The sequence below is a fragment of the Alligator sinensis genome, unplaced genomic scaffold (assembly GCF_000455745.1).
Source record: "Alligator sinensis unplaced genomic scaffold, ASM45574v1 scaffold890_1, whole genome shotgun sequence".
Classification (NCBI taxonomy): domain Eukaryota; kingdom Metazoa; phylum Chordata; order Crocodylia; family Alligatoridae; genus Alligator; species Alligator sinensis.
Genome location: NW_005842948.1, coordinates 316535 through 330242, shown reverse-complemented (window position 1 = coordinate 330242; position 13708 = coordinate 316535). Strand labels below are relative to the sequence as shown.

Genomic DNA, 13708 nt, shown 5'->3' with positions numbered 1-13708 from the left:
CCCTACATACTCCCACAAGAAAGCATCAGAGGCACACTCCAATCAAAAAGAAGGCAGATTCTATCTTGCACCACAATCTACCCGGTGCAGAAAAAGGGGCGTAAGAGACGTGGATTTCATAGAGTCGGTCCCGTCTCCTTGATTTTCAAGATGCCCTGGACTTGACCCTGATGTATATTAATGAAGCCTTGGGGCTGGTGGAATGTAGCACAGCTGGTTTCACCTTTTAGGGCCTACATGCCAGCCAAGAATCACTGAAAGGGGGCAGAGAGATGCTCCATCCCCCTCCTCCCCAGGAGCTGACCTATACCCCCTGCAAACCTTTTCTGGGGAGGACATCTCATCCACAGCCAGATTACATCTACCTGGCTGCCCCTGGATAGTGCAAACAGACAGAAATGAGGTGAAGAATCTGGCCCCTAGTCTTGAAGGTACTTTAATGCCTTCTTAAATGCTGACAAGACACAGTAAAATATCAACTGCTATTTGATTAACCCACATGTGAAATACCATGCTCTCACTGGTCCAAACAAGTAACACCACAAGAACGAGTTGCAGGAGGATTTGATAAAAGGAAACTGGAACCAAAATAGCTATAGTCAGTGTAGCTCACACCTTTCCTTGTATCACTACAAACCTGCCACAAGCCACAGTTGTTTGGAACAGGAGCGGCTATTCCAGCATCACTTGCATTCATAGCAAGTTAGTCTCAGAGGGCACCTATAGACATGCAGCGAGGCTGCTCCAACAAGCTGTAATTCCAGCATGTCAGAGCAGACCCGATGACTCGAGTCTGCTGAAGTGTGATAATTACCACACTCCAGCGGACTCCAACATCACACATATCAGCGTCCCTGTGCTGAAAAATGGCGGCGGGGGTGCTTTAACTAAAGCTCGTTTGCTTAGTTAAACAAAAAATGGCGGCAGGACACTTAATGCCCCTGCCGCCATTCTTCAGTGCTGGGACACTGATATGCATGACGCTCCGGGCCCGTTAACTAGAGTGACTCACAGAGCTGCTCTAATTAAAGCACCCCCCCCCCAACAGGTGTATAAACACCCCAAAACTCAGCAAAAGCAGTTCTCTAAAGATCTGGAGGCTGATCAGCCCTTTTTTGTGTCGGATACTAAACATTTTATGCCAAATAAGAACAACAAAGAGGGTCCGATAAGTTTCAAGTGCTAACAAACCACGAGCCACCTTTACCACTTAATGTTTGCTGCAAATGGATATTTAAGACAGATCTCAATTACGCTAATGAAGTAACTGATGCAATGATAAATACTTATATAAAAAAAAAAAAAAAAATCGCAGCCTCTGCTGTGTGTTGGGGAGAAGGGGAAAGATGCACAATTAAAAATGGAAAAGCCACTTTCTAAATTTTCTGCAACAATAAGATGCTTTTCAATACACATAAACACCACTGAACTGTTTGGTCACAAAGCAAAAAACAACCTCCATGTACTAGTAGCTGTAACCTAAGGGCTAAACATTCAAAACTAATCCAAGTCTCACTTCTATTCCACTTGGAAAAAAGACAAGGAACAAGACAGCATCTTTGCCTTTGAGGTGGGGGTTGCACTCTTCATTTCTGAGCTGCAGAGGAGATAAGGCTGCAGGGTGCTAGGGGCCGGGATAGGAGGAGAAATTCAAAGTTCTTCCCAGCCTCAGCGTGGAACCTACTATCAGTTCAAACAACTTTTCATGTGCTCTGTTGGCATGCTGGATAACTGTGCTTTCTGAAGTGTAAATCTGGAAAATTAATCAATACAATGCTGATTTAATAATACTCATTTTCTAGCTATACTAGCACTTCATGTTGTGCTAGACAGTGCTAGAAATACTAGCACTGTCTGCAGTAACACAGACTATAATAAGATACTTTTTAAACAACCAGAACTCTCAAGTAAAGACAGCCAAAGAGAGAGGGACAATGTGTCATTCTGCTCACCTCCCTCAAGCCTAAATGAAATATGGACTCCTCCAAACCACAAGCAGGGATTTCCTGCTGTACTCCACAAGCTTTGCATCTAAATGGGTATATGCCAAACTAAGGACTTGCCCCAACCTCCTCTGTCAGCCTTATCCGTCACTTTGAACATACATGTGGACAAGGTGCTGGCTTGAGATCCCTGAAATTACTACATCAGTCATGCTCCTGTTGAATCACAGCCAAAAGCAGTGTGGATCTGTAGCTCAGAAGTCTAAAACAGCAAGTCTCCAAAGCAGCACATCTCATGTTAACGTGTGTCCTACGAAGAACTCTATGGCAGATGTCCATGGCTTCACATACGTGGCACAGGTACCATGTTATGTATGGACTAAGGAAATGAGGCAAAAAAAGTGACCAGACAGGTAGAAAGCAAGGCCACAAAACTGCTTGGGAAAGGGAATGGATAGAGACTGTATGGAGTAAAGTCTCTTTCATTGCCCCACAGGACTTGGTAACAATCACAGCCCAGTTATAGGTACTGTTCTGATTTTCCCAATGTCAGCACAGTTCCCACGGGCTGGCCCTTCTGCTCAGACTCCGCTCACAGGATCCAAACTTGGACCTTGGCCCTGGCACAGCCAGGAGACACCATGTTATTGGAGATAAAATAAATAAATGAGGACAGTTACTGTATGCTGCTCGCAAAGGACAGCACGATGTGCCTCCCTGGCCCTCGGATAACTGCAGCACACTGGCAGCAACAGGAATAAACATTCATTCTTAGAGAAATATTTTCCATACGGAACAAGCTACACTTGTGTCATGAACATTTGCTACTGAAGTGTTCTGCACAGCCAGTGCTCCAGCATGGAAATACAAAACCCCTCGCATCGGCCTTTAGAGAGAGACACAATCAACCTTAACACCTCCACTCCATTCTGAAATATGATTAGCTATTGCTGTTAAAACTAAGATCCAAGCTTAACCTCTCATAAAAGCTATAACTGGCTAGATTTCCCTACCCCACTGGTTATTTTCTGCATTTTGGATCTGTTTAACTTTTTCTCCAAATTAGTCAGTCAAGCCCCCTTCCCATGTCAGGTCACCTGCTCAGGCATGGCATGCATTGACTACAACAGGACTTGCATGAGGATAGGGTTATATGCTAGGGAACCCAGTAGTTTACACGTGACACACTCTGCACCAAATTCATGGGGGATACAAGCCTGTTAGCACAATGGGCTACACAGCCTTGGTCCCAAACTGTAGAAGCTCATCACAGTCAAGATGGTGGGCATCAATGGTACCAATGCAGGGTCAGTGACTCTGGTTACATCCAGCTCCTCTTCAGGCCCCTCTGCCATTTGCCACTTGGCCCCTACCTTCAGTCTATGTTCCAACCTACCCAACTTTGCTATCTTTTATTCATCCCCACCCCACTTTCCCTCTGCTCTCTTGTTTAAGCAACTCCTCCACACAGCAACAAGGAGGCAGACATTAGAAAAAGAACCACATGCAAGAAAAATGCAACTGTAACCCCCAGAACTTGGCAAGGGGATTCAGAGGCTGGAGCCAGGCCCAAAATGACTTAAGCCATCACTTGGACATAGACGAAATTTACGGCGGCTGGTCTCCCTTTACTGAAGTGGAGCTCTTACAGCTTTGTGCTAGTGGCTACTCGCCACTTATCAAGAAGTACAAGGTAAGATCCAGACTAGCCAGAAGGAAATAAATTTTTGCAGAATTCAGCAACTCAAGATCTAGAATCTTCCAGCACAGGAGGCTTTATTCAGATCACAGGCAGAACTTCCCAAGATAATCATGTGTCTGTAGTTCACTGTTAGTCATCTTGCTTCCCAGGTACTGTAGCCTCCACGCCCCCCAGGCTTCCTCAATTCTGTAATCCATTCAGAGAGCTACCACAAAAGCCTGCTTTGTATGTTTGCTAGAGGAATGGAAACACTAGTGTCTCTTCACACATTCAAACAGCATAATCTGGTCCTTCTTCAGACACCTTTACTTGTTGATGCTTGGCCTTCACTTCCAGCCTATGCTTTGACCCACAGAACTTCACTTCTAACTCCTTTTCTGCTCATTTTATTCAGCCCTTTACCAACTTTCCCCTGCTTGTGATGCTCAGCTCTCCACCTGCTTCATGTCACACTACTGCCCCCAGCTCCTCCCATGCCTCTGGCCTCCCAATGCATCCTTTCTCAGTGAGCTGGAGAACCCGGATTCCTCCCAAGCCAACCAACTAAAGACAGTGGAAAATGCTGAAATGAAAAACCAACACTATACTCAAACATTGTGGAAGGATGAGGACATACACTAGCCCCACTTGTGTCCCTTTACTTGGTGTTGTAGCCTACCTCACATCCCACATTTAAACATGGTCCACTGAAGACTACAGACTCTCCAGAACAGGATCTTTTGTTTTCATAATTGTCTGCAAAGCATCTAGCTCGCTAGTGACAGTTATTGAATTATTAGAGTAGGTTCTAGGAAGACATGGAGTCAGATACACTCCAAGGAGAGAAGGGAAGCAAGTGGTGTGGGCACACAACATGCTACTTCAGTGGTACTTTATAGATGGAGCATAGATTCACCCTAACCACACTCCACTGGCTCCAGGAAGTGCCTTTGTAGGAAGAAAGAAAGGAGGGGCATTAAAACGAGTGAAGCAGTCTCTGTGGCTCCTAGTGAGGCCTCCTGTGCTAGGGGATTACCAGAATGGGAGGGGAAAGCTTCAGCATGTCAGTGAATTCACCCAAAAAATATCAGAAAAACTAAAAATATAACCAAATGGATTCAAGAGCCTACACGTCAGCTTCCTCCCAACTTCAAATCTGTATGCTTATTATTCTATACTCATTCTGTACATCACTCATGTAACATGGGATAGGCAAAGTGGGTGCTGAGTGCTACCTAAGTGGAGATATGCCAGAAGGACAGGATGCAAGCACCTCACACTGGAGCTACTGCTGCTGCCTGCCTCAATCTGCCTGCACCTTCCAGCAGCAAGCAGCAGCCAGCACAGGCATTGTGCATCATGAAGCACAAAGTATTCTGGGAATCAGATTTTGCAGGGTGGCAGTGGAGTTCACTGTTGCTGGGGGGAGAACGGCTCTGAATTTTGCTGTTGAAACGAGCATTTTTTTTTGCCCTCTGAACATAAGCTGTGGCAAGAAAAAATGGAGTGAAAGTCTCCCCTGCAACTTCTGCAGCAGCAGTTAACTCCATTGCCACTCTACAGAACTATGATTCCCAGAATGCCCTGCACTGACTGCTGTTTGCTGCCATTCCTGCACCTGCAAGCCAGAATGGTGGGGGTGAGGACTGCCCATGGTGCATTTTTTTCCACACTACACTTCTGCTGTAATACAAAGACAGAATAAAAACAATGCTAAAAAAGCATTATTAAGGCTGAAGAGTCAAGCCCTCACAAGTTGCCAGAATTCAAGTGGTCCCTGTGATCATAATTTGTCTCCCTTGTGCATGCATATTATGACTTCACAATTGCGAATCCAACACTGATAAATGCAACGTAATGCTTATGGGGAAAAATAAACCTAGCTATATATACACTTGATGTACAGACTGACTCTGCAATGGAAATTACCATTCAGAAAAGGGATTTGGAAGTCATTATGGACAGTTCTCAAAAAATCAATGTGCAGCAAGAGTCAAAAAGGTAAATGGAAGGGTAAGAGTTGTTAGGAAAGGAATTGAAAACAAAACAGCAAACATCTCTGTGCCCTTATGCATCAATCCATGGTGCACCCACATCATGAATACTCAAGCATCTCTGGTCAACCCATCTGAAATAGGATATAATAGAAAAGGTAAGAGAAGGATAACAAAGATGATCGTGAGTATGGAATGGCTTCTATACGAGAAGAAACTGAAACAGCTGAGATTCTTCGGAAAGAGAGATGACTGTGGGGGGGGGGGAATATAATAGAGGTCCATGAAGACAAGTGGTGGGAGAAAAGTGAATAGGGAACTACTGTTCACTCTCTCTCAAAAGAACTAGTCGGGCACCCAACGAATGTATCAAGTGATAAAGAAACATGGTTGTTTTGGGCTTTTTTAATGTAACGCATCATTATCTTATAGAACTCATTGCTACGGGACACTGAGGTGGCCAGTAGTAGAACAAGGCTCAGAAAGGGGTTCGACAAGTTTATGGAGGAAAGGGCCATCAGGGAATGTAACATCAGGCTCAGGAAATCCCTAACCCTACAAATACAGGTCGCTACAGTAGCAGCTGTGATTTTTCTGCCCCCCGCAACCAAGTCGGTGCCTGGGGCTGCTGCCCTGGTTGCCCCTCCTTAGCTACATTACTGCCAACTCCCAGTCCTAATCTCCTCCTATAGGCTCTCAATCTCCCCCTCAAAATTTTGCTGGTCACCTGCTCCCATCTTTTTCCTTCTCAATTCCTTTACATAGTCTCAGCCCAGCTTCTCGTGGTTCCTAGTTGCACTCATCCACTCCCCCAACTGCAAATCCATTTCTATATTCTCACCAGCCAACTGGCTTTCAACATCTCCTCTGATTTCCAGTTCTAACCTCCCCTCCACAGTCCCAGTCTCCTACTATTACATCTCCCTCCTCTGGCTCTTGTCCAAATCAAGTACAAAGAGAAAAGCTTCCTCGTCTGTGCTACCAGAATGCCAGAGCCCTGCTCTCAGCTCCAATGCCTGGCCAAGCCCTGAAGTTGGGAACAGCCATTATAGGGAAAGCCCAGCTCTGTCCATAAAAGCCAGTGTCACAGAAATCTCCAGCACCCCTGGAGATGGCAGTCTGGTCAGCACCAGGAGCTGAGACTCAGACTTGCTCAGCAGACATACGGTCCGTTGTCTCTACTGATCACGTGAGAGCATCACCTTTTCAAAGGCTTAGTACCTGGCCGCATGTGGGCAGAAATTCATGAGACTATGAAAAGGCAAAGCCCTCAGCTGAAGGCCAGCACCAAATTTCAAGTCTCTGCTTCAAAGCAGTGGAACGTTTCAAAGAAAAAAAAAAAAAGTCGCCATAAGTTTTTAACAAGGACAAAACAACTGAACTTTTCCTTAGGCCAGTCCAAGCAGTTAAAGCTTGGCAGAGTTTTAAGCAAGCGAGAACAGGGTCTTATTAAGGTTGGGTGGCACATCCCATTATAACACCCAACCTTAGGCAGCACTACAAGCCCCACCTAAAACAAAAATTATTAGGCAATCTTAACTGCAAGCATAACTGCCAGGTGCCATCTGTAATTGGTGTTCAGACATGCAGTTTTATGCAAGGTAGATTAAAAGCCATGCACACACAAACAGAGCTTTGTTCCATAGACACCAGTATTTAAGGGAGTGCTGATCAAATATTTTTTAGCAACATTTTTTTGAAAAAAAATCATTTTTATACCAAGGCAAAACCAATTATATGAAATATTTTCTATTTTAGTTTAAATGTTCTGACTTTTTTGACAAAAAAAAAATGAAATAGATTGTCTGGGAAAATGTTTGTTTCATTAAGAATTTTCAGTTCATGAAAATTATTATTTTTTAAAACACCCAAATACCAACCAGATTAAGCAGAAGACAAGATCTGATAAAACTGCCAATTATATTTTTTCACAGAAGTTTTGGGGGGGAAAAATATTCAATTTTCTCTCAAGTTTCTATTAAAACAGTTTTCATCTGAGCATAGGTGAAAAAAGGGGGAAAATACTTTTAAAAGATAAATAACTTTTAAAGATTCAAGACAAAATTTAATTGGGCTGTTTTACTAAGTGTAGCCTGATACTGATACCATGACTGCTTGATGATACTAAATAGATAATCCCGCAGGAATCGCTGTGATTATTCACAGAACAGAATTCCTCTCAACATAACAATGAGAGAACTGAGCCCAGAACCAAACTGAATCCTCCAAGCTAAACCACAAAATATAAGTTAGATTTAATTTCCCTCCTTTTCAAAACCAACACAAGCCACACAATTACTTGCACTAAACTCCTTACCACACTGCAAAAATATTTTAAATATTTCTAATCCTTTTAGTAGTTGCAGATTTCCAGAAAGATTACATTTCCTCACTAGCAAACCCATTCCATCTGAAGCTTGAAAGCTACAATTTTCTTCAGCTACTTGATTGCCAACAACAGTTCCTGCCTGAAACACATGAACACAGGTCAAAATAAAGCATGCAGCATCCCTTTATAATTTAGTAAATATTCAAAAAGTGGAGGGATATTTCTTTCTTGAGGAGTTTTTTTTAATTGGACCAACTGCATGCAGCTTTCCTGAACCATTAGGAGTATGTCACTACAACATTACCTTGTTAAAAACAAAAATAACCCCCCCACCAAAAACCCCAACAGCCACCCCACTTTTTGCTTGCTTAGGGATCCAACAAGTGGATGATGTAAAGTAACAATTAAAAGGTATAAATAAGGATCTACCCCAAATAACTCCTACAGCAGTAAAATCGAAGTTGACCAACTCACTGTGAGCTTCTTTGGACAGGGACTGCTATGGCATCATGTATTTGTTCGCTGCCCAGCACACAGGATTGTGACACTACTACTGTCTAGCTACTAAGACAACCATCTGTCCCATTCCCTGGAGAATGCCAGTCTGCTCCGTGCTGTACATTTACTAGGAATAAGCCAATTCTAAAGTTTCTTCCCTCAAAAGCATGCTCACAAATCAAACTAGTCCTACAGCAAGCATTATTATACAGAAGGTGAAAGCTAATAGCATTGGTTCTGGTCCAACATCCCCACAGAATTTTGCCAATGCACCTCAATGAAAACATGCAGCACATCTACATTTAAGGTGAACTGCAATGCCAGTCTGCATAAGGGCTTTGTGATATGGGCAGCCATTGTAGGAAGGTTTATTTTTAGGTCCTTGGCTTCTATCTGCTCGCGCACAACTTTGCAAGCATCCACTTGACATGAGAACTTGTGCCGTGTGTCCCAAGTGACTACAAACTCATACTGCTTGGAACGCACGCCAGCTTTGAGGAATGTCTCTGGAGGTGAAAGGGGCAAAGAAACAGTCCGCCATGCTGCTTGAAATGAGAACTGAGGTGTCATCTGAAAAAGGGGTATTACTGAAGACAGATAATTAATATGCTCAGACAGGGTCACTGCAATTTGCTTCATGAACATTATTAGCTCATCAGCCTAAACAAACAGACCAGAAAATTGCTTCTGGATGAGCAATTTAGTCCCTGTGGAACCACTGCCCTGTCTCAATTACACCTTCCTTGCAGACCCCACTGTAGCACCAACTAAAATTCCTGTCAAATCCTACTTTGTTTTCCCCTAACTGAGATCTAGGAAGAAAAAAGCATGACGTGAATGTAAGAGGATCCCCACTGCCAGGCTCTGGTACTCCAGGTGCACCACTGTGCCGTGTCAGACGTCTATCTCACAAAGCAGCTCCTCACTAGGAAGTCATCTATGTGGCATGGAGAGGTCCAAAGCCCAGACTGTTCAATCTATTAATCCTGCTCAGTGCTGCCTATAGAAATTTTTGCGCCCAGGCCAAAGTCTTTGGTTGGGGCCCTTTTTGTTAGCTGGGCCACATACACAACTCTTTACAGCTTCCAAATTTAGGATCATGGCTGCTTTAATTATGCTAGTCCCAGAATGGTTTTAATTTCAAAATGTCAAGAAGTTGTATATTAAAGCCATTCCTGATCCAAAATAAGCAGCCAGTGCGAATTTCCCTGAATGCCAAGATGTGGGACAATATTCCCAATTTTCCCCTCTTCCGTGGGCAGCACTGGCCCTGCTAACACCTGAATGCACAGACACCCAGTTTTAGTCATTCTTAAAGATCTAGACATCTCTATTATTAGGTACCCATATTAAGACATCTGATTTTCACAAACTGCTAAAGCCATCATTCTATAAAAGTCAGGTTCTTTTCAAAGGGCTCCAAATTGCATATTCAAAGGTCAAAATCCTTTTGAAAGCCTTGGCCAACAAATGCATTTTCTTCCATAGGCCACAATAAGAGGATGGGAAAAAAAAATAAAAAATCAAGGATTTTGCCCAGTCTAATACAGCTTTACAGAAGACACTGGGATGTTTCTGACAGCTCTTGTGTCTCATGTTCCAGGCAGACATGTAAAAACACAAGCTAAAACAAGATCGTGTGAATCATGGGGAAACCCAAACAACTGATCTGCCATCCACCCATCACAATGCTGGAGTTTCAAAACCTGGAATCCCGCTCTAGCTGCTCCATGCCCTGAACAGCAGCAGAGTGCCTTGAGGCACATCAAAGCTTTTCTTCTGAAAACGCCTACTCATATTTTGTCACAGATAATCCAGTCTATTAAGACCTAATCTTCTTTAAAGACACTGTTCCTCCCAACTACAAGTTCTACCCACTAAACTCTCCTCCCATTCACAAAGTCCCTTCAACTGCCCAGAAAAATCACGCACCTGGATACATATTAGGAAAACATTTAAGATGCGTCTCTACACAAATTAGCAGGTGGAAGCAGGGAATGGAACCCAAACTGTGCAAACAGTTAGCTCTCTGCTGACCACCACTAAATGCTACCACCAGTGGTCCATGGACCAGTGCTTGGAAATCTCCGCTTCAAATAGCCTAGTCCAAAAGTTTCAGTTCTGAATGTCCACAAAGTAACTAGGGGAAGCTAGTCTGCCAGTTGTGCCTTCAACAATACGTAATGGACTTCACGTGAAACATCAGACTATCAAAGCCTCAAAAAGGTAGATTATTTCTCTGGGGTGGGTGAGTGAAATCACCTTTCTGCACAAGTAATACAGTAATTCTGATGGATAAAAGGATGCCACTTAATTCATTTTAGACAGTAAGATTGCTACATGGAGCACAAATGCTTCCTTTCAGGTTAAAGACCCAAACCAGGGACTTAAAGCACTGACAATATAATTAAACTTTCAGTTAGCAACATACAAAATCCAAATGTGCCAATGCACGGTACATGCAGCAAGAGCTGAACGAGAAAAAGTAGCTGAACCACTCTGTATACCAGCACTGGATTGTGTTCCCTTTGTGGAGTACGTATGCCAAGGTCAGCATTGTTAGCCTGTTTCATTTGATTTACAGCCAGTACAACACTGATTCCCAATCTAATGACAAGGCTGTTTGCAAACATTCGCTGTCACTTTCACCAGTACATTAAACCTTTGTGGGTGTGGTGCGCTGAGTTTAAAATCAAGTTCTCATTAACTAGGGAAATAATTCAAAGCACCCAATACCTCTACAGCATCTACTTCACCTTTACTTTACACCTGTAGTATCCATTGCACCTTTAAGGGGTATTCGTAACATCAGAAGAGATATTATTAAACACATATTTACCTGGAGCATTAGTTCACATTCATCTCTGCCGACAAATATCATCTCCCGCGGGAGGCGGTGGCGAATGCCAGTGCTGCTCACCAGGAACCACGAAGTGACACTCATTTTGGTGTTTGGCACTTATCCTTTAAACATCCTGAGAAATAAAACACACGCACATGATGTTCTTTAATTCACTAGCCATCCATGGGAGCAAGTTCACCAACAGCACTGACATTACTCTGAAAGCATGGAGGAAGGCCTGGGTTTTGTTTTGTTTTCTTAAATAGGTTAAAGGATCCAACAGCCTGAAAACTGAAGCTACCTGAATCCAATAGCCTGAAAACTGAAGCATGGGGAAGAAGCAGAAATTCAACCCACTGTGCGCTCCAGACTAATAGAGAGCACAGCTTCAGCTTCCTCTATCTCTATAGTTAAAATAGCTTGTCAGAAACTACTAGCTGTGCTAACCCAGGAACTGCCCAGCACAGGACAGGGATGTAATATTTCCTCTTGCTTCTTCTGTGTGATACTCACTTCACAGATCAACGCACCAGGAGTTGTGGAAGGAAAAGCAGTACCCTCAAAGCTTCTAGTCTCCATCCCACGCAGATTGCGGGAGTAGGAAGAAGTCCCATCTCCTACCTCATTGAGCTGGCCAGAGCGGTGCTGATACAAGGTGAGTGATGAAACCTTCTACTAATCCACTCCAATACCAGATTACTTCACACATATCAAGGCAAGAGGAGGAACCAAGGGATGAACTATGACTCTTTAAGTCACAGTCTGCCACAGCCCCACGCTTTCCTTTAATGTGGGCAGATTATAATACTGCAATCTAGTCCTAAAGAAAGGGCAGAGATCAGCAGAGCTGACATCTAAAGGGAAAGCTCTAAGCAAGTGGCCAACCAAACCTGTTTGTTGCCTTGCTCACCCCTCAGGTTTCTGTTGTCCCTGGGAAAGAGCATGTAGAGCAGAAAGCCACTGGTGACATTTGTTTCCTTCTCAGTCTCTCTCAGGCCCCAGGCTCACCATTTCTCTTTCCCCTGAAGAAAGAGAGAATGGACTATCACAAACCAGACTCCTTTTTTTCCCCAATCCATTTGATTTTTCCCACCCTCTTCTCAGCTCCCGCCTACAATATTCCCCCCGAGTTAAGTTTAGTTTTGTTTCTAGGTGGGCTGTAGACAGGAGAATTAGACCTTATTTTCCTGTCATCTCTGCTCCGCAATAGTTTACTGCAACCCTGATAAACCACAATTCCCTCCTGTCAAGGGAGGAAAGGCCTGCAATGTCAATGTATTAAAGAAGTGGGAATCAATGACAGGAACGGAGAAAAGACAATTTAATAGACCAAACGGCTCATAAATCTTTGCCTCTCTTTGAGGATCTCGGAGAATATTAGAGATGCTACTTATACTCCGAAGCTTTATGCATGAAGTCATGAACTACCATGCTCATGTGAAAAGATACCCCCCAATCATGGATTGAACAGCTTTGGGCTTGGATCTCAGGCATTGCATCCTCTTGTCGGGTAGTCTACTGAGGCCATCCTGTACCACTAAAAATGCAACCACCCGTCTCAGGTACACCAAGTACTGTCCATCTTATGTCATGAACTCCTTGGAGTTGGGGTCCTGCTCTCACCTGCACCTGGCATCACACCCACCACCAGTGCTTCAACAACCAGACCTGACCAACCATCCCTGGCCTGCCTGATTTTAGTAGCCATGAACACCCTTGAGCTACACAAGTCCTCTGCATCCCTTTTCAGCCCTTCCTCCTTTGGCCGATCAAAGAGCCAAGGGGCCATCGGGCAGAGAAAGCTCCCTGGCCGCACAAGGAGGGAGGCCCCTGCAGACAGGCTGTCGCTGCTTCTCAGTCCCATTGCTCGTCATCTCCAGGTGCGCACACCCCAGGGAGGGGGCCCAGGGCCACACACATTGACACACACACACTCACACACACACTGGTGCACATATGCCTGCGCACACACGCCTACACGCAAACATACACACATGCATGCATCTTGGATGTCACTCTACTGTCCCATCACTTGTCACCTCCAGTCTTGTGCCCCCAGGGGAAGGGGCCTGGCCTGTTCTCAGACACACAAGTACACGTATGCACACGAACACAAGCACACACGCACACACAGGCATCCTGGATGTCACTTCGCCGTCCCATTGCTTGTCACCTCCAGCCTTAAGCACGGGGGAAAGGGGCCAGGGCCATCCCCCCTATACACACACTGTATGCACGTGCACGCTGCTCCCCTCACTACAGACACACACATCCAATGTACACACACGCACTGTACGCACATACACCCACACCCAATGCACACACCCAATGTGCACGCATGCATACATGCTCTGCCACACACACACACACACACACACACACCCACACCCGGCGCGGGCAGAGCCGGGGCGCGCCCCGCCG

General features: G+C 44.5%; 1 protein-coding gene across 4 annotated transcripts in view; it reads right to left on the bottom strand.

Annotated features, from left to right (window-relative positions):
* The window catches only part of CEP170B (centrosomal protein 170B), an 82115-nt gene that overhangs the window by 67819 nt on the left and 588 nt on the right, over positions 1-13708 (bottom strand). For 2 of the 4 annotated variants that reach the window (XM_025192602.1, XM_014526073.2), the window contains exons 1-2: positions 12198-13618; positions 11285-11420 (exon numbers count right to left, since the gene is read on the bottom strand). In XM_025192602.1, the coding sequence (XP_025048387.1) occupies positions 11285-11389 (105 nt within the window). In that variant the 5' untranslated portion in view covers positions 11390-11420; positions 12198-13618. Of the gene's footprint in view, positions 1-11284; positions 11421-12177; positions 13619-13708 lie in introns of those variants that run through there. The other 2 variants (XM_025192601.1, XM_025192600.1) reach the window with 2 other exon arrangements.